Consider the following 21,407-nt stretch of genomic DNA (forward strand, 5'->3'; position numbering starts at 1 on the left):
ATCGAGCGAGACGTGCCGCGCGTACCTATCGCGATCCGTGCAATGCGCGACGCTACGCGACTGTCATGAGACGAACGCTATATTCCCCAAAAGTAATCAGTGAAATAATGTAAAACTTTCAATAAACAAACCCTCGGACCCGCTACGGCGGCAGCTACCTGCGTCCGTGAGTTTTCCTTCCCGCCGGCCGGCGACGCGGCACGCGACAACGCTACCAAAAAAAAAAAGAAACTCGAAATCTCGATGTCAGTGAGCGTGAGGATTGTAGTGTCAGTGTAGTGTAGTTTAAAATAGTTAAATGTATAAACGGCGTGCAATGTTCGTATGAGGAAGAAAGGCAACCGGAACATTGTAAGTGCAGAGCGAGCGCTCGGTGTTATTTGTTATAGCAGATATGCGGGGTGTCCCGCCCTGCCCGGAGGTTTTATACGTGTGGGGCGGCCGCTGATCGAACCACGGAGGTACGGAGGTCTATCCCTCGTATTCTCAATGCTTTTTTTCTATCCGAGCAGGTCTCTAACCCCTTTTTTATGCGTCGCATTTTTTTGGAGGGAATGTTTACGAATCGATCTCTTGTAGGTTATGAGTGCCTGGTAGCTCATAGTGTTAGTGCATTGTTTTTGTTTCACAACAAACTTTTTTTTAAAGTACGAACGCAATGACAAGGTCTAAACAACAAAAGAGGTTGTATTTAATGATAAAATGTGTCTTGTTGAGCAATCCATTCGAATACGGCCAGGTAATCACAAAAAAAGTCATATAAGTTTAGCTAACTTAAACCTGTTTTAAGGCATACCCACCGACCGATGTACGTATGAAATAGTTAGTGGTCTTTTAATAGTTTTTTTTTATTCACGACTCGTATAGAAATAATAATATAGTGTAGTCAGAAGTTTGGATACACGTATTATTGTTTAGTTTTTGAATTTCGAAAATGGAATCTCACAAATTTAAAACAGTCGTTTGTTTTTTTTAATGTGCTATTCAGTATTTAAAAATGGAAAGACATTGTTATTTTATATATGGTTCAGCATTTTTTTACAGTATGTAATTATTCTAAATTTTTAATTCTTTCACTATTTTGTTATAGTTCCAACAGTTAGATAAGTTTATAATGTCGATACGAAGTGTTTTAAACGTTAAAATAGAATTTTGTCGAAATAAATCAAAATTAAAGTTATGAAATTCTTCGTTTTATTCTACTAATAGTATAAATGCGAAAGTATCTTTTGTCAGAGAGATTATAATGAAATTCGATTTAGAAATAGTTTACCTTTAAAGACGTACGTGGCATAAGGCTGAGCACCTTAGCCCTCATTTTTCGACATATACCCAATATTCTTTATCGACCCCTTATGGTTTGCACCCCTTATATGCGGCCTTATATTTCTAGGCTAAAGATTTCTCTATTTTTGAATTGATTTGAGCTTATTAAATGCTTGGTAGTGCTGGAATATTCCAATAACCCTTTATTATCTTAACCGGGTTTCGAACCCAGCTCAACAGCCTTTTAATCTAGACACTAGACCATTAGATCAAATGATGAAGTGCGGTATGAACCAAGCTTGAACTCCAAGGGAAGAAAAGGATACCTTTTAAGCCGAATACCTGACGATCAACCCCTTAGACGTGAGCAAAGTCGCGGGCGACAACTAGTTAATAATACTACTTTCTAATAATATTGCGCACAAACAGACATACGTGGAAAAACAAAAAGAGACAGATATACTCATTAGCCTATTCCAATGGAAGTTGGAAAAAAGATAAACAAACCCTAGATTTACGTATTCAATGCTATTTTCTAATAACTAAGCTATATTGTGCACTGCTAAGAGTTTATGCTTAATATATCTTTATTTATAATACAACACTATTACACTTAACTACTTATTTCCGCTTTAATTTTACTTCCAAAATTTCGATAAGAGTTTATTTGGCTTTTCTCCTCTTCTGGTTATAATAGAGAGGTTTTCTTGGTCGGTAATGAATCTTAATTGTGAATTGATATATTTACAGTCTACTTATATTTAACTAGCTGTGCCCGCGACTGTGTGCGCGTTTGATTTAAGCAAAAAGTTATTGTTATAGCCTAAGTTACTCCTTATTACATCAGCTTTCTGCCAGTGAAAGTCCCGGCAAAATCGGTCCAGACGGAACAAACAGACAGACAGACAAAAATTTAAAAAAATAATGTAATTCTGGTATATGTACCATGTATACATACGTTAAAAAAAACGGTTATTTTAGTATTACAAACAGACAGTCTAATTTTATTATATGTATAGATAAATGCTTGAAGGAACTATTACAAAAAAAAAATGAACGAATAAATTAATTTACATATTAATAAAATTATAAATAGTTTGGTCTGGTAAGTCACGTTGAACGGAAACAATTCGCTTAGAAACTTTTCCGTCAGAAACGTTACGTAAAACGTTGCGCTCGATGTAAGTAGACCTTGAATTTTTCCCCCTTTCTAAGGGTCGTTGACATTTAAATTCTAGCAAAATTCAGTACAATTTTTTGTACCGACTTTGTACGTGTGAAATTGTCTGTACTAGTATTATAAACGCGAAAGTGACTGTCTGTATGTCTGTCGCTCTTTCAAGCCACTGCACTGAATTTGATGAAGTTTGGTTTGAATCAAGTTTGAGCAAATGTTACTCTTTATGCCTGTATCAGACGACCTAGTCATGTTGCATTTAAAGTATTCTGTGTGAAAATCAACGACTACTTGCAATGGAGGGCATTAGTAGCCGATGTAGACGAAAGCCATTTTAATCAGCTTTTTAAGTAAGTTTTTTTTTTAAATAGTTAAACAATAAACGACCCATTTTTATCTCTGGCTAGCTACCCGTCTCGGCTTCGAACAGGTAGAATAAAGGGATACATACAGCATTTATGTCGCAACACTGTTGGTTTACACGGCGCATGCCAGTAGATGTGATGCTCCCAGTCGGATTTTTTTTTTCTTGCACATATTCAAAAATCGTCGTAAAATTTTAGACAAATGACAAAACCTTATTAATTATACACTTAGACCTTCGTCTCGAACTACACTGTCCATTGGAGAAAACCTTATCAAAATCTGCTTGGTAGTTTTTGATTTTGTCAAGTTCAAACAGACAGACGCTGCGGGTTGGTTTTATAATTAGTAGTATAGTAATTTACACGTATAACTTTATAGTATTTACTGGGACGAAGTTTAAACATTGGTTGATGGATGGTAAGTGGTCACCACCGCCCATAGACAATGGCACTGTAAGAAATATTAAGCATTCCTAACATCACCAATGCGCCACCAACCATGGTGGCTAACATGTCAGGTCTTTTGTGTGGGTAGTTGCACTGGTTCGCTCACCTTTCAAACAGGACCACAGCAATACTCGGTGTATACTCCAAACTATACACCGAGTGGACCCATTTTATAAGAACAAAGTCAAAACATACCGCAGAACGATCCTGAAACGTCAGAATTGATATGCGACATTCACTATAATGATCACAATGTTTGAAGGAAACGTCAATAAAATCGTGTGTCGGTTTCAGCATTTCACGAATGAGAAACGAATTGAGTTCTTACTGTATTGGATTTGCTAACAGTAAGGTCTCACTTATCGCGGTACAGACGTTACTTTTTTTATGATCTCCTGGTACACGAGACACTCGTTCGATGAGCAAAACTGGTGCCTTTGAACGCGGTTTTGATGAGACCTTCTCACTGTTTATTGTCTCCTGGTACATGAGCATTGGCATTTTTATTCTATAATATATCTATTTTATCTATCTTTAATTAAATTATCTATCTCTATAAGTAGCCCTGGGCTCGCTTTTAAAGCCATTTTTTTTTTTCAATTTATTTGATTTGTTTACTTAATGTTAGTCAATGTAAAATAAGGAGACTGCCTGATTCCGAAGGTTGGAACTCGGGATCAAAGCACCACAAAAATTGTTAATTTTGTTGATTGTGTGTGTGTTGTGAAAGGTAAAAATCGTCAGAAAACCTACATGTATTAGAAATCATCATATGTTTCTCAACCAACGTGGTTGAATAAGATCTGAACCTTCTCAAGAGAAAAGTAAGCCTTCTGAGTTAGATATTTACAGGCTTGTTACTTTTACTTTAAGCGATCATGTTCGTTTTCTATACAAACCGCTGGAGTAATAACACTTTAACAAGTAATTGCGATGTCTTTCTGTTAGTTTATTCGTTTGTTCGATTGTGAGTGCTAAGTAGAAGTCGAAAGTTAAGTTAGTACATAACCACTTTGTTAATTAGTGTCGTATGCATTTTGTCTTAGTGTGTTTATAAGTTCGTTAGAAGAAATATAATTTGGTCTATTTTTTTTATTTGAATTTGGAATCTTAGAAAAGCGCTTATTTAGTAAGCAGTTTTTTTTTTTAAATTAATATAATAGAATTACAAAGGCACAGTGTATTCATAATTTTGATAATTATAAGTGTAAAAAATTATCTTTATATGTGATCTCATTGATATATTTTTTTTTTTAATTGAGATAAATTTATTGTGGTAAGTGGAACGGATTTGTATTACTTAACAATTTTTGTTTATCTTTTAAAATCAATTTTTAGTTCAGAGGTGTGTACAAGAGAGCAATTTCAGCGCCAATGTTATACATAACGGAGGCTTATAACTGTCCAGTGCGCTGTCAACCGCGTTAAAGCGCTTTGCTACTGTTACACGAGTCTGACGATTTCGCTTACCTACGAAATAAAAGGAGAGAACAGTCGATTCTATGTATTTGCATAGAATTGTCAGTTCTCTCTTAGGAAGGATCGTAGCTTTTTCCACCATACTTTTTCAGTGCGGATTGGTGGGTAAACATGTGACAGATTTGCATTCGTATCGGATTGCGGATACTCACGATGTTTATTTTAATAAATTTTATTCACGAATTAAGAAAATGATTTTTGGTTTTTTATCCGTGATCTCCGATTTAAAACGACGTGTTCTTTTCCCTGGGATACCTAGGTTTTAAAACAAATAAAATATATAAATTGGCCTGAGTTCGATTCCGAGTAGTAATCATAAAAGTTAATGTAAGAAGTTAAGGGGGTGAGGATTAGTTCGACATAGACCATGTTACAATTTTGATTGGTAACCGGTTCACACTTGCTCCAATACCGAATGAATAATTATTTATTACAAGCGTCCCGCCCTTGCTCCGCACGGGTAGAAAAAGGGTCTTATATAATACGTATTTAATATATATAACAGTCGGTACGATTATTTCCGACATTATTAACAATAATTATGATATTTCAATCTGTTTCCAAGAAACTTTAATGAATTATACACGGAAACCTTCCTCATTAATAATTTTGACTATTGATGAAATTTGTTCGGTAGTTTTTGATGTCAGACAGACAGACCCGACTGTATATATAGAGACGGGCGAACCGTTAGCCACAAAGAGTATATGTAACATCAGACATATTACGTTCACCTGACCGATTTCGGACACAGCGACAATCTTAAGGGAGGCAGACTGAGCGACGCTGAAGGACATTGTAACCATTAACTTCACTATATAAGAGGATTGCCCAGTTGTTGGACGACTTAAATCTATTTTTTTTAAATGTTAGGTGTGGTAGACTGTCTAACGGGCCCCCTGATAAGTGGTCATCAGTTCTCATAGACATTGGACTCACTCAACTTTCAAACCGGAACCCAAACATACTAAGTAATGTTGTATGTTGTTTATTATTGAGGAAATCATGTAGTTGACAGTTGATAAATAATTAGAATATTTAAAAGTGTAGTAGTAATCAAGTCTCCACAGATTATATCAAAAGCATAAACAGAAGCCGACGTAGGCTAGAATGATACATCTAATTACGCAACTTTAAGAATTCCTATAAATCCATTTGACGGTAGAATATGTAAGGGAGTGGTACCCTACCCAGAAGGACTTGGAAAACTACCACCAAGTAAATAACTCGGATTTAAACTAAGGCAATCTGTGTTTATAATTCATCTCGTACTCGGTGGTGGATAGCGTCGTGAGATCTGTATATTTCGGATGAAATTCGGCTACATATGTATTCAGCGTTGGATCTGTGCATGAATCCTAGAACTTTCTCAAGAGCTCTTAACCAGCAGGGGAACACTGAAAGATGAATGCTTTATGTCAAAAAATCAAAGCACAATCACTTTTGAATCGTCATTTAACAAACTATTTAAAGTGAAGCTACCACCAGTTCAGAATGTAAATTCTACCGAGAAGAACCGGCAAGAAACTCAGTAGTTACTCTTTTTCAACATCTGATTTATATATTCGCAATAACCTTTGACCTATCGTATTTTTTGAGTAAAGTAAGGTGAAGCCTATATACATATATCCCAATGCTGGGCAACGGTTTCTATTCTTCGGTTTCTACTCTTGTGGAGCAAGCTTGGAGCTTATTGGTGATCGGTAAACGTAAAGGCGACTTTAATCACACTGGCTCATTATATATCTAAACTACGAAGACTTGTATATATAATTGATTATATGATGTCCATTCATAAGGACTTGATGATTTTTTTATTTATTAATCTTGGTCAATCAAAATGTTTGAATTAAAAAAAAGTAGCCGTTGACGCAAGGTCATTGAACCGTGGAATGCTAACCGCTTTGAATCCCGAGTCGGACTTTTGTTTGTCGTATGTTGTGTAATACTCGCATTTTGTTACTCGACTACGCTGACAGTAAGATGGTCGTGTTTTTATTTACAGACTCGAAATTAATTATTATATCTACATAATATGAAACAGAGTTGCTTTCTCTCTTGGATCTTTTAAACTAATCAACGCATTTTAATAAATATAGTAACATAGTATGATTCAAGAGAAAAGTTTATATGTTTAATACATACCTAAATATTATAGAAAAAAAAATCGAGAAATAAAACTTCGTTTTGTGTTTTTAATTATGTTTGTTTTTATTGTTCTATCTACCCGTGTGAAGTCAGCGTAGGTAGCTAACTATATAAAAAAATGTAGGTATAATACACACAGGTCTGTCTGTATTGACGGTTGAGGAGTTATTTGCCTGGAGGCAATCAAAAATTTTCACCGGAACTGATACCATGTTGTTCTAACTCGGCATTCACAAGGCATAGCGAGCTAAATACTCTTATTAAAAAAACGATAAGAATATTTAAGTTATGTCTTTTCTCCAGCGAAAGGCCTACATAGTCATCAAATTACTCTCCACTTCTAAATCTATAGCCTAGTCTATTCTAAAAGGAGTGAAAATAGATAAACCTTAGACTTCTACTCTATTCCAACTACAAGAGGAGAAAATCCAAATAAACAACATTTGGCAGCAAATTGACGCGATATCATTGGTCGAGAGCTTGATTAATCTATGATATTCACTATGGTTTTGCGAAAAAATGGCGTTTTGAACGTCGACGAAAATGTTTTTGGAATTTTGGAAGTAAAATTAAAATCGAAATAAGTGGTCAAGTGTATTAGTGTTGTATTAAAAAGAAAAATATGTTAATCAAAAACTCTTAGTAGTGCACAATATAGCTGAGTTATTAACAAATCGCATGAAATAGGTATATCTAAGGTTTGTTTATCTTTTTTCCTACTTCCATTGGAATAGGCTATACGTATTCCATGCGATTTGCTAATAGCTCAGCTATTTTGTGCACAAGCAGTTCTTGATTGATATATCTTTATTTATTAAACAACACTACACTTAACGACTTATAAGCACTTTCATTATATTTCCAAAATTATGATAACGGCTCCGTCGACATCAAAATACGTCATTTTTGACCCATAATGAATATCATAGATTATTCCAGATCTCGACCAATGATATCGCGTCATTTCGACGTCAAAACTGTTTATTTGCTTACTTGCATTATATAGGTAGCAGACAGGTGACTAATTATATCTGATGAGCGTGTACCTGGATTTGCACGATACTCTACCACCAAGATTACTTACTTCGATCCCTAATTCGGCCAAGCTATGTGACCTTAATAATCGTAAATAATATAATATATTATTAATACTCGAGACATGTATTATTACGATTTCGATCGTAATTTAATTGGACATTACATAAAAGAAACACGTGGAGCCTTCAGTGAGATGTCTTAGATGAGTGTACGTCAGATTATTATGATTGTTTTCTAAGTAATTGACTCGGTTCCAAGTTGTAACTTTAATAATAGAATAAGGAAGTACGTATCGAATTGAAAAAAATAGACTTTAATGAGTTAATTTAATATGCCACCATGTGCTACCGATGTTGGTAACAAGATGTTATGTTCCTTGAGCTTGTAGTTTACTGGCCCAATCACCGAAAACTTAGTCTTAAACTTATCAAATCGAATGTTCAAATTTCACAATAAGTACCACCGTTTTGGAAAGCAGCTTCCAGCTGAACTGTTTGAGACACGTGTAGTTGTTCTACGTAACGTACTTAAATTGTACTATGTCTTAAAATAGCATACAATAAACATAAGAATTATCCATAAATTTGAATTAAAAATGGTTACTGTAAGTCATGACCGCGTGGAATGGTGGCAAGAATACTAGCAGCATTTCACCTTTGAATCGCAATTCCGATCCTCTGGGCAGAAAACGAACCAGCCCTCTTGTCACCAGTGCAGGCAATTCTTTCAATGAAGGTTTTTGCACCGCTACTCCAAGGTCCAAGTGTTTTAAACACCAAATTAATCTAAAACAATTTGGATTTCTTACAATAAATAAATATTAAAATATTCAACATGAAATTCACGCTTGTCACGATAACATAGTCTTAAGGCGGCTGCAAATGCGTAACCTAGCTACTTATAAAATAATACTATATACTAAAACCTTCCCCGAATCGCGCTGCATCCTCTGGTGTAAGTTTTATGGATATTCGTTTAGAAATTGTGACAGTTATTTTCAATTTTAAAGTCGGACAGTTTACATAATTTTAAGAATTTATCATATCGTAGTTAAAATATTTTTCTTGTTTTTTTTTTTTTTAAATTGTAAATCTAAGAATGTAGATACGTGTTATGGTTGTGTCCTGTGGTTTATATCGTAAAGAATCGCTCTGAAAGCCAGTACTTTTCGCCGTCAATATTTTGAACTAGTTGTCAAATGCCGCTGCCGTTTTAGGTGTTCGTCGTCAAGTATTAGGCATGAAAAGTATCCTTTTTTTTTTGATATCGGTAGGTGGACGAGCATATGGGCCACCTGATAGTAAGTGGTCACCACCGCCCATAGACAATGGCGTTCTAAGAAATATTAACAATTCCTTACATCACCAATGCGCCACCAACCTTGGAAACTAAGATGTTACGTCCCTTGTGCCTATAGTTGCACTGGCTCACTCACCCTTCAAACCGGAACACAACAATACTGAGTACTGCTGTTTGGCGGTAGACTATCTGATGAATGGGTGGTACTTACCCAGACGGGCTTACACAAAGCCCTACCACCAAGCCTATGTTCTTCCTTAGAGTTTAAGCTTGCTGAATAACAAATTGAATTAGATTCGGTTGAGTGGTTTCGGTCGTGATGGACCAAAAGACATACAGAGTTCCTTTCGCGTTTATAATTTTAGTACAAATGTTTCAATGGTGCCGTTTATGTGCAAGAAAAAAAATCGTGATATTTAAGTAGAGTTTGTAAGTTGGTTTAGATAACATCTTGCAAGCTAGATTAGAAACCTCTTCCTCTTTTCCAACGCAGTTTGAATTTTACACGTTGGTTCATTTTTATGCTGACCGTTACCGGATCCTACAGGATTGACTTGAGTAGGAAACTCTCAACCGTCATTTGTATAGACAAGATTTTTTTTGTATAATAGCTTGTTCATAAAATACAAGCGACTAGACCCGGCTTAAAAAAATATTAATAGCAATTTATTTATAAAGAAAATTATATTATATAAATCTAATTTATACTCTGTAGTGCTCAGGAATAATGTAGCTTCCTACCAGGGATTATCCCCTATATACAAACATACGAATTATTCCTCTTTATGATATTAGTATTTTCCTTTTAATTCTATTTAATTTTAGCATATCCGTATCCTTTACTAACACACTGACTGAAATCGTTAACCCTACGCCTAAAAATATTTATTATTGACGGTATTTGCGGTTCGATTTCACGAGATCGCGTGTTCGGAGCCGGGCCGTGAACTTTGTTACCGATTGAATTAGGTTAGGTCTTATTTTCAGTGCTCCGGTACCAAGTACAGAGTAACACGATGCATGTATAAAACTAGAGTTTAAATCATTTATCACGAACTTTGAAGGCTCTATTTATTAAGTAATCTTTGGTTTTGTAAATAAAAAGCGTGGACTTAGTATTTATTGACTTCTAGGCTGGATATATTAAAAAAAAAAGTTGCTTACTGACATAGTCTGTAATTAAAATGATGGAAAAGAGTAACTTCTGAGTTTCTTGCCGGTTCTTCTCGGTAGAATCTACTTTCCGAACCAATGGTAGTTTAAAGTTTCATTCAACAGTGTAACATGACTATTCAAAGTGATCTTATGAGCATACTTGAGTGAAGTATATTTTGCTCTGATTGAAATCCTAACACCCCCCACTCATCAGATACTCTACCGCCAAACAGCAGTATTGTTGTGTTCCGGTTTGAAGGCTGAGTTAGGTAACTACAGGCACAAGAGACATGACTTCTGAGTTCCCGAGGTTGATGGCGATGTAAAGAATGGTTAATATTTCTCACATCGTCTTTGCTTACGACTGGTGGCGACCACTTACCATCCCAGGTGTCCCAATTTCTCGCCCGCCTTTTTGTTACGTTCTCACTTCCTAGAGACTAGATAGTGAGAGCCGAGTTGGCCCAGTGGTTAGAACGCGTGCATCTTAACCGATGATTTCGGGCAGCGTGGTACAATATGCTCCAAACCTTCTCCTCAAATATAGAGGAGGCCTTAGCCCAGCAGTGGGAAATTTACGGGCTGTTAATGTATGTAAAATGTAATGTCACGTCTTAACGACTCGTTGATTATGATGACATTTCTATGTGTTATCTTATGTACTGAAAATTACATAGGGCTAATCTAACCAAACATCTCGCCCTTCCCCTCTCATAGACTGCGAATCATTCAACGGAAGTTAGTAGATGACGAAAAGTGTTGAGTTCGTTTTTGTCGATCTTTTAGGCAGGATATATAATAAACAGATATACTACGCTGTGATGTGTATGTGTATTTATATATATGTATTTAAAAATACTAACATTAAGTGCTTGAATATATATACAAATATGAATTAAAAATAGTTACTGTATAAATCTTGACCCTGTGGAATGGTGGCAAGAATGCTAGTAGCATTTCCCCGTTGAATCGCAATTCCGATCCTCTGGGCTAAAAACGAACAAGCCCTCCTGTCACCAGTGGAGGCAATAAGGCGAGGTGTTATACTTTTGATGAAGTTTTTTGCACCATTACTCCAAGGGCCAAGTGTTTCGACAGCAAATGGGACAAAAAAGTAATAATTATATGTATTGGAATGAATATAGGCATATAAGTAGTCTTGGTGAAAATTAAAACGCGTCAATGGCGCAATGGTTTAAGAGCAGTCGATGTAAAAATTCGCATGATCGATCCTGACCCCTGGAGTTATTGTCCCCACTTCTAAAACAAGCTTTAAGCTTAAATGGAGGGGTAAATAAAAATATTAACCAACCCTTATTTCAATTATGACATTGCTACTATTCTTAAAAAAAAAATACGGCCCTTGAACTGCAGGTATAACAATTTTTCCTATATACATATATAGTATATATAGAAATAGATGCAATTATGTGTTTGAAATAAATTAAATGATGCCGCTCTCTCTCGCGTGATACGTGATGCGTATGTGCGACAATGACAGAAATAATATCATATTACACTTAAATAAAGACGGCACGTCGAGATCGTGGGAACATAATCTCTTTAAATACAGGAAATATATAATTGTATGCAATACGAGCAATTAAATTCAACAAGCGTCTAGATGTGAGCAACAATATGTCTGGCGTTTTGAATATTGTTACCATTTCAATCATAAATACTTGGATTTAAAAAAAAAAAAATTTTTAAAGCGACGTTATTCGTTTGAACTGCTTAGTGAATACTAGTTGAATACTAGTGAACACTAGTCTGTTTCGATGGTAGGAGGATTACTCCTCCTACCATCGATACATAAACAACGTTGACCTTGAATTGTCGCGATATCATTGGTCGAGATTTTAAATAATCTGTGGTGATCAGAGATTAACTTGTTAGTATTCCGTGGATGTATCGTGAGGGTGCTCGGTTCATTGTGTGGCAGAGGGACAAACTTCGAGCCGTTCCCGGGGCTTGCGACCCGGGTGTAGGTTTAAGGACATGGCAAGGCATCGACTCTCGTGTTATCCTCCCTGCGTAACCAATCGGTAGGAAACTATTAGCGCAACTTTTAGGTATATCTGTGAAAAAATGGCGTTTATACTCACTGCCCCAGAATTCACCCCAGAAAAACACTATTGCTACTACTAAACATATTATTACAATTTAAATTTAACGTATAATTGTTGTGTGCCAAAAGAAATGAACTTAGTATAAGTGAATTAAAAAATACATAACGACATACTTTAAGAATACTTGAAAATTACACAAATTAAAAAACGAATTAATTACACAAACAATAATAGAAAAAATAATTTATTCATAAATTAAATTATTCAAAAATCACTATCATTATAAAAAAAAAAGTCATGTCCGAACTTGAGCATGTTTTCTGTATAAATAAAGTTTGAATAAAACCTCAGCTTCTAACGCGTGAATTTCACGAAATTCAATGTCACTGCCAACGCTCTTTGTACTACTCGCGTTCAGCAGGTAGTTCATTTTTAGGGATAAAAAGTAACCTGTGTGCTATTCCAGAATATAATCTATCTCTCTGACGAATTTCATTCGGATCCGTTCAGCCGTTCTGGTGTTATTGAGTGACAAAAATTTTTTGCATTTATAATCTTATAAGTAGTATTATTTTCCGACACGCGGTGCATCTTCTAGTATGTTTTATACTCTATTCCAACCATAAGAGGAGAAAGGCCAAATAAACAACATTTGACAGCAAATTGACGCGATATCATTGGTCGAGAGCTTGATTAATCTATGATATTAGCAATGGTTTTGCGAAAAAATGGTCTTTTGAATTTCGACGAAACTGTTATCGGATTTTTTAAGTAAAATTCAAGTGGAAATAACTAGTTTAGTGTAATAGTGTTTTATTATAAATAAATATATAAAAATCATAAACTCTCAGTAGTGCACAATATAGCTGAGTTATTAGCAAATCGCATGAAATACGTAAATCTAAGGTTTGTTTATCTTTATTCCTACTTCGATATTGGTTAATGTAGGTCGTTTAAGGTCTGCTCAAATATTGGTAACAATTTTTTTTAATTATATATGTAGACGATCGAGACGGCCCTTAGACTTTCCCAACCAAACTTGGGCCTAAGATGTTATATCACTAGTGCCTGTAGCTTAACTGACCGAGTAAATCAGAACGCAACAATACTGAGTATTGTTTGGGAGTATAATGTCTGATGAGACGATACATACCCAGACGGACTTGCCCAAGACCGATTTTTCATACAATAATTGCGACCTGGTTTGTTTATTTGGACATGTACTGTGAAAGCGTCTACATTGTTGATAGGTATATTATTTTAACGACATTCGAAGTGTTCTTAAAATAACACTCTAATATACGATAATAATTCTAAATTTGTAATACATTAGGGTTAAATTCGCCTGTATGTTGTTATGTATCATTGTTGCGTTCTATTTCTATGTATTGCTCAAGTCTCTGTGAAATTTCCATCTTGTATAAGTTGGCTAGTGGACACGAGTGGACTTCTTTGTAATATTATTAAATTTTCCCACTGCTGGGCTAAAGATCTCCTCTCCCTTTGAGGAGAAGGTTTAGAACATATTCCACCACGCTGCTCCAATGCGGGTTGGCGGAATACACATGTGGCAGAATCTCGTTGAAATTAGACACATGCAGGTTTCCTCACGATGTTTTCCTTCACCGCTGAGCACGAGATTAATTATAAGCACAAATTAAGCACATGAAAATTCAGTGGTGCCTGCCTGGGTTTGAACCCGAAATCATCGGTTAAGATGCACGCGTTCTAACCACCGGGCCATCTCGGCTCTATATAATATACTTTTATATATATATATTTTTATGACTAACTGTCATACAATGTAAATGATAAACAAAAATGTGAAACAGCCTAAACCGTTTTGCTTAACAAGATGATATCTTCCACAAGAATTTTTTATGGAACGTAAGTGAGCCCTAAGTATGTTTTTTTTTTTTCAAAATTCATCCCCAAAGGGTGTTAAATAGGGGATAAAAGTTTATATGGAAATTTTTCATTTTAATGTTTTAAATATGGAAATCTGTTTCGTTTAATGAGTTAAGGACCATTTTGGGAATTCGTTACTAAAAAGCGTGAAATAAGGGATGAAAGTTTGAACATCCAAGTTAGCCTACGACCAAGCAGAGATATTTAGGTACCTTACATATTGGGTCTATTTAAGTAATAGCACCAGGTACTCCTACTTTTTAAGTGTGGTCTTTTATTGAAATCGTTTTCTATAATACATAACGTTCCTATCGTTTTCTTCTTCACCGCTGTCGATAAAATCAAAATATTCCTGATACACGATTAAATCTATACTTATAATAAAATTGGAGTGTCTGTTTGTAATATTAAAATAACCGCTTGCAACTAAACGCATATGTATTTTATACACGGTACCGGGTACATATACCAATGTTTTTTTTTTTATTTTTCCTCTCTGTCTATTTGTTCCGGCTAATCTTTGAAACGGCTAGACCGATTTTGACGGGACTTTCACTGGCAGATAGCTGATGTAATAAGGTGTAACTTAGGCTACAACAATAACTTTTCTGTTATAGTTGTTGAATACAAAACTGCCAGTGGTTCGGAATGTAGATTATATCGGAAATAATTTGGTAGTTACTCTTTTATATCACTTCCAAAAAAATCCTACATAGATATACATATATATTCTACCGCCAAACTGCAGTAGTTATGTTATTAGTATAAATAGAAGTCTTACACTAATGTATTAAGTTTAAGTGCCGCTAAAGAAAGGCGAGTGTAGTTCATAGTTATGTTTTTGGTTCGTCTAATTTTGTATATATATTTTGCATAAATATATATTAAAATGGTCCCTAAAAACATTTTATGTATTAAGATTCGCCGCGCTTTCCGACGTTTATAAAAGCGACTCCTGCTCGCTTCGTTTTGAAACTCGGCAAGGTGTATCAAATTATACGTATAAATAAAATATTTGGGTTTTTGTCCTTAAAAAAAAAATATTGCTCAACTTTTTATATATATTTTTTTTATTAAATAAATATCAAATTTTTTATATTAGGAAGATAATTTAATTAATTATGATAACCACTGGGTTTTTTATTGTACTTGATTTTAAATAGGTTAAGACCGTTCGAAGTAGTTTTTATATACTCGGTAATAGAGCTTTGTGCAAGCACGTCTGATTAGGTACTGTATATATTAGGTACTCAGGATATATATCAGCCAGTGTAACTACAGGCACAAGGGACATACTATCCTAGTTCCCAAGGTACGTGTCGCATTGGCGATGTAAGGAATGATGGTGATCAGGTGGTGTGTATGTTCATTTACCTAGCAATTTTACAATACATCAAATCTAGTCAAATTTATTAAAGATATATTTTTTATTTAGACGTGACACAGTTTTCATGATTTGTATCTGTTTTTCGGCTCCAACTTCTTCCCTGTCCGTATCCTAATTAATTTTTGGGGCGCAGCTTGCCTTTACCCCCCATTCTCCTCTATTATTCGTCATCTGATCGTTCACATCCATCCCTCATACACTCCACCCATGTCTTCTTAGTTCATCCTCTACCCATCCCTCCTCAATGTTCATGCTCATCACTCTTAGTTACATAGTCTAATATACCTAAAATGAGATATATTTTTTTAAGCACCTTCACGTGATATGCTTCGTAAAGCCCGTTACACACCTAGCTTAATATATATATTAATATACCGTACTATCTATATTAATAATTCCATGCAGGTCTACCACAGACTTGATCGAAACCAATGCACAATTATAGATCGTTAAAAAAAATATTTTTAGTCGATATCATATATTCAAAAATTCATATAATCGAGATATCAAAACCATGAAATTCAATGACGTGACAGTTCAAAGGGCGGCCATGTTTGACGTTTACGGGTGCGTTCAGAAAGTGAGTTCCAAATAATAATTTCATTTGTCTACGGTAGTTAGTGTATTCATATTTGTTTAGTTTTATTTATTTTACTCAAGCGAAGTCAGGTTTTCATCTAGTAATAGGTATATATATATTGTCTTTACATCATTGATAACAATAATTAAATCGTTCTGATTTCAAAATACAATTATTTTGAATTCAACGAGTCTCGACTAGGTTGGTGACGTCACAGAAATATACCATAGCTGCTTGGGTCGCTCGGAAATGAATACAGAAAATACATATAGCGTACTATGCCCAGCTGTACTTAATATTATATTATTTTAGTTAGGTGTGCAACAGGCTTAGTGCTCTCCATTGTCAGTTTAATATATAACGGATCGTTATTATACACCAGTAAGCTGTTATTAACGAACCGTTAAAGTCGTTCCGATACGTCAAATACATGCTACTTTAAAACTTACGAAACATTTATATAAGGACGCTTTTGAATTTTATCGTGATAAAAACGAAACGTTCACTTGAATACAGTAACAAGACATCTGTATACATACAGACTAATATAGGAGTCTGTTTGTTTTATATTGACCCCCTCCCCGCCCCGCCGCTTAGGTAAAATCAAAATTAAAAAATAGATCAGAGTAATGTATGTGATGTTGTCCAATATTTATTTATTTATTTATTTATTTATTTTTAAAAAATAATCTTGATGGACATACTCTGTAGTTACAATGGTGGATTCGAGTAACCGCTAAGTTTCATGTCGGTTCTTTTTGGAAGAATCTAACCGGTAGTAGCTTTAACATAATACTAAAGAATTACGATTTAAAAGTGCTTTTATGATCCTATTTGCGTGAAGAATATATTCGAGTCTAATGAACAGGATTAACTTGTAAAATGATTATTTAAAAGTGATCCGCAAGTCCCTCGGGCGCGTGCAAGGTGCTCTAATGCGCGGAGTTTTTTTTTTTTTCTTGCGACTGGTTATCAGCGGTCTCTACCTGCCGCCGGGCGGCTACAGCGGCCGCTCCCCCGTTTGCAGGTTTTATTGGGCTAAACGAAGTTTTCTAATTACTCAGCCTCGACACTATCGACGTCATTATAACGACTCGTCCCTAAACAGGGAGTCATTGTTTTATTATTGAAATTATTTTTGTTAGCTTTTTTTCCCTTTATTAGTTGTTTGGTGATCGCTGTTTATGTTCCTCGTTCAACGCTTTCTCCTAACCATCAGATGTCGGTGGGCCTTCAACGGCGCGTCCCCGCGCTGGACGAGGCCGGGGGCGGCGTCCCGGCCGCCTGGAAGTCCAGCGAGCCACCGTTCCCGGCGTTCGCGCCGCCTGCGGGCTCGCCGGCAGGCCCGGCCTTCGCCGCGTCCCCCGCGCCCTCGACCCCCGGCCCGGGACCCGGGTTCGCGGGGCCCTACGCGGCGGCGGGGCCCTTCGGCAGCCCGTCGGCGAGGCCGGGCTCCGGCGGCGGCTTCCCCCCGGGCCCCCAGCAGGGCCACTTCCCGGGGCCCGGGTTCGCGCCGCCGGGCTCGCCGTTCCACCCTCACCCGCCACATCCGCCGATGCCGCCGCACCCGCACATGATGGCGCCACTGCCGCCACCTGTTGACAGGTTAGTTGGTTCGATTCTACGTTCGGTACTAATAGACGAAACACGAAAGAGACCGTGTTAAATAATTTTAACGAGGTCACACATACACATACAATACTATCTTCATATATGTATAATATAAGTTTAAACAATAAAACTAGGAAACTATACCATATAACCATAATAACCCACTGCTGGGCAAACCCCTCCTCTCTATTGAGGAGGAGCTTTGGAGTTTATTTCACTACGCTGCTCCAATGGGGGCTGTTCTCGTGTACTACCTGCAGGTTTCCTAACAATGTTTTAATAGTACAAATCGAGCATATGCGTTAAGTTTAAACAATATTACAAGGAAACTATTGTTTAGTGTCAATTTATAAAAGGCCGCGTCGTGGCCTTCTTGGAGTTCTTGATTTTTTTTTTTCGGTGTTGATTTGGAACTGGAACGATGTTTTTGTTTCTAAGTAACAACTAAGTATAAGATAAGTGGCTGAATCATATAGTTTCAAATTAAATTTCTCTCTTTTGTCATGAATGATGTTATTTGTGAATGTTCTTAAGACTTATCATTCGTGAATGGACGATATTTTAAAAGGGCCAGTGTTTATCGTCTTTCGATGGACGGAAGCGGATGTTGAACTACTGTCCGGATTTAGAGGTCTAAAGGTCCTGGGGCAACAGGGGGGGAGGGGGGTTATTTTATTATTTTACAAAAAAGTGTGCAAATATTTTTACCGTCAATACTGTCGAATCAGGTTTTCAATTTTTCTATATCTATACATATATGTATATTAAAATTGTTAACGCTTCAGTATTAGGTTTTAATCTCAAGAATCTACTGTAAGACGCCTTCGTTGTGGAGGCCCCAGCTGCCCCCATCCTTAACCCCGGTTCTGTGTAAAATGGAATTGTTTTTTCTAGCACAAGCCAGTCTAGTTATTTCTTATTGTTATTAGTTGAGCTCATAAGATTCTGACAAATCTGATAGAGATTTTGAATTACGAGAAACTACGATTTTGTTCCTTACCACCTGGTGGTAAGAGGTCACCAGCAGACATCGGCGCCGTAAGACCACCGTTTACACTGGCATAAGTTTATATGTATATAAAATAATAATAGCGCCGAATCTTTTGTTTTATTATTTATAGTTTGTCAAGCAAGTAGACCAATCTTGGCGACTAAACCGTTACGGCCTTTGTGCCTGTACCTCAGGTGGCCCATTTGCCAGCCTGCCTATCTATATTGAATAAAAAATTAAATACCGCGCTGGGGCCGCGTAATGTAATATACGCTACAAATCGCTCTGTGTACCGGGGACAGAATTCTGCCCACCGGTGGGACGTAAGGAATTAATATGAATATAAAGAATTGTATATGAATTTCCCACGACACAGTAATACCTAGTGTGGGTACCACCGGACATTTCATTGTATAATGTTGTTTTTTGTTAATAAACATTTTTCATTTTTTTTTTAAAGGTATGAATACTCAATATTAATACTTAACTAACTACTCGTCCCGGTTTCGCACGGGTAAGACAGTGATCAACACGTTGATATCAAATGAAAAGATATTCATTTATTTTTTATTTGATTTGAAAACCTTCAAGAAAAGAGTCGGCTCATTCCTTAAAGGCAACTTGCAAGACCCCGGTGTTGGAGATGTCAGTGGGCGTCAGGAGTCACTTTCCATCAGCTCTTCCTGCTCATTTGCCGCCATAGCCATAAAAAAATTAATAACACCTGTACCCCCAACCCCCTCCCTCACAATGGGGCGACTTCGCGGGCGGAAGCTAGTAATAATAATCATTTTTATTTCTTTATCTTACCAGGAATACATAAAGCTATGTCATATAGATTAAGTTTATGAAGTACAATGTGTCGAATAGTCAAACAACGCGCGTTATCTATACTAATAAACGATCTAATAATAACTTAACTGAAAAACTACTAGATCAATATACGTATAACGTATATCAGAAGATGTAACGCGTTTCGGAGAAGGATAAGTTTATTATCTAAGGAGTTGTAACTTCGCAGTTGCACCCGCCTTAAATTAAGAATTAAATCAAATAAAAATATACGTAATTCAAGTAGGCTTTTACAAGCACTTTTGAATCGTTATTTAAAAAACTATATTACGTGAAGCTAACACCGGTCCGGAATGTAGATTATACCGAGAAGAACCGGCAAGAAACTCAGTAGTTACTCTTTTTCAACATATGAAATACAGTCATGTTAGTCATCCTGTCTGGAAGTCAACAAATATTATAGACTATTGACGTGACTATTATGAATTTTATGTTCTTGAGTTAAATATTATTATTATAAATATTAAAATTAATCCGAAATTAAATTAGTAATATATTTTAGACTTTGATCATTAATTTTATATTAATTAATATTTTAATTTATTATTATTTAAAGGCTTCATAAAGACGTACTTTAGTGTCTCTAGTCGGTAGCGTTGATTAAAACAATTAAAATTGTGTTCCATGTTTAAACTCATCTGAGAATATATTTATTTTTATTTTTTTTCTTGAAAATTGAGTTTGACGTAAACACAACAAAAGCGATTTTTAAAAAAAGAATACATTATATTATTATAGTAAGAAAAAAAAATGGCGTCGATGCACGACGCGGTAAAAATCGCAAAATTATCCTCAGAGTAAAATAAAACGTGCCTGTGTGCGTGGGGCGAAGCTCGTTCGTCGTTTGTGTGTGTAAGCTATAAAATTGCGCCAGTGTGAGTGCACAAATAAATGTAGGTGAACGCTGTGTAGGTATATATTTTGTGAAGCGGCGGTACGGTCGAGACGAAAAGCGTTAATTAGATTTTTAATTTGTTTTAATTTGTGATTTTAAGTATTTTTATGTTTATTTATACTTAGCTTGGATTTGTTTGTATGGTATTTAAGTGATTACATTTGGAGACAAATTAAAGGTTATAATTATTTGAGTGGTTTCGTCGTTGAGTGTTACAACATATTATTGTAAAGGGCCTAATTTTTATGCCAAAACTCGCTTTCTACATATCTTTAATACGCATACAAATTTAATTAACTTGTATTAGTGCGAAGTGGTTCGAAATTTATATTATATATTATAATTATAATAACATGAAAGATGAAAGTTATATAATGAGTATAGAAACGATTTTAATTGATTTCTGTTTTGTTACAAGTTTTTAATATGCTTTTTTTATTTTAATAAATAATTATATCTCTTTGATTACTTTATCGTACATAAAACGTAAAAAACTATACAAAACACTACAGTAAAACAGGTAACAGATTATCAGGGTACGAATGTATCATAGAAAATATCTTGTATTAGGAACATTGTTATCTTATGTAAGGTGTCAGGTATGAATGTACCTAAAATTTAAAGTGAAAATCCGAAAAAGTTAGATGTCTTGTTCGTAAGAGTATATGTTCAATAAGGGGGTAACTGAGAATATAGAGAAACAAACGCGTTGCAGTAAGTATGACTACAATACGTATTGT

The 21,407-nt window shown here is 35.7% G+C and overlaps 1 protein-coding gene across 1 annotated transcript in view; it reads left to right on the forward strand.

Moving 5' to 3' along the window:
• Window positions 1-21,407, forward strand: part of LOC125074615 (LIM domain-binding protein 2) — a 57,798-nt gene continuing 36,391 nt past the window's right edge. The window contains exons 1-2 of the mRNA XM_047685977.1: window positions 1-351; window positions 17,538-17,923. Of these exons, the coding sequence (XP_047541933.1) occupies window positions 325-351; window positions 17,538-17,923 (413 nt within the window). The 5' untranslated portion in view covers window positions 1-324. The remainder of the gene's footprint in view (window positions 352-17,537; window positions 17,924-21,407) is intronic.

Source organism: Vanessa atalanta, chromosome 28 (genome assembly GCF_905147765.1).
Source record: "Vanessa atalanta chromosome 28, ilVanAtal1.2, whole genome shotgun sequence".
Taxonomy (NCBI): Eukaryota; Metazoa; Arthropoda; class Insecta; order Lepidoptera; family Nymphalidae; genus Vanessa; species Vanessa atalanta.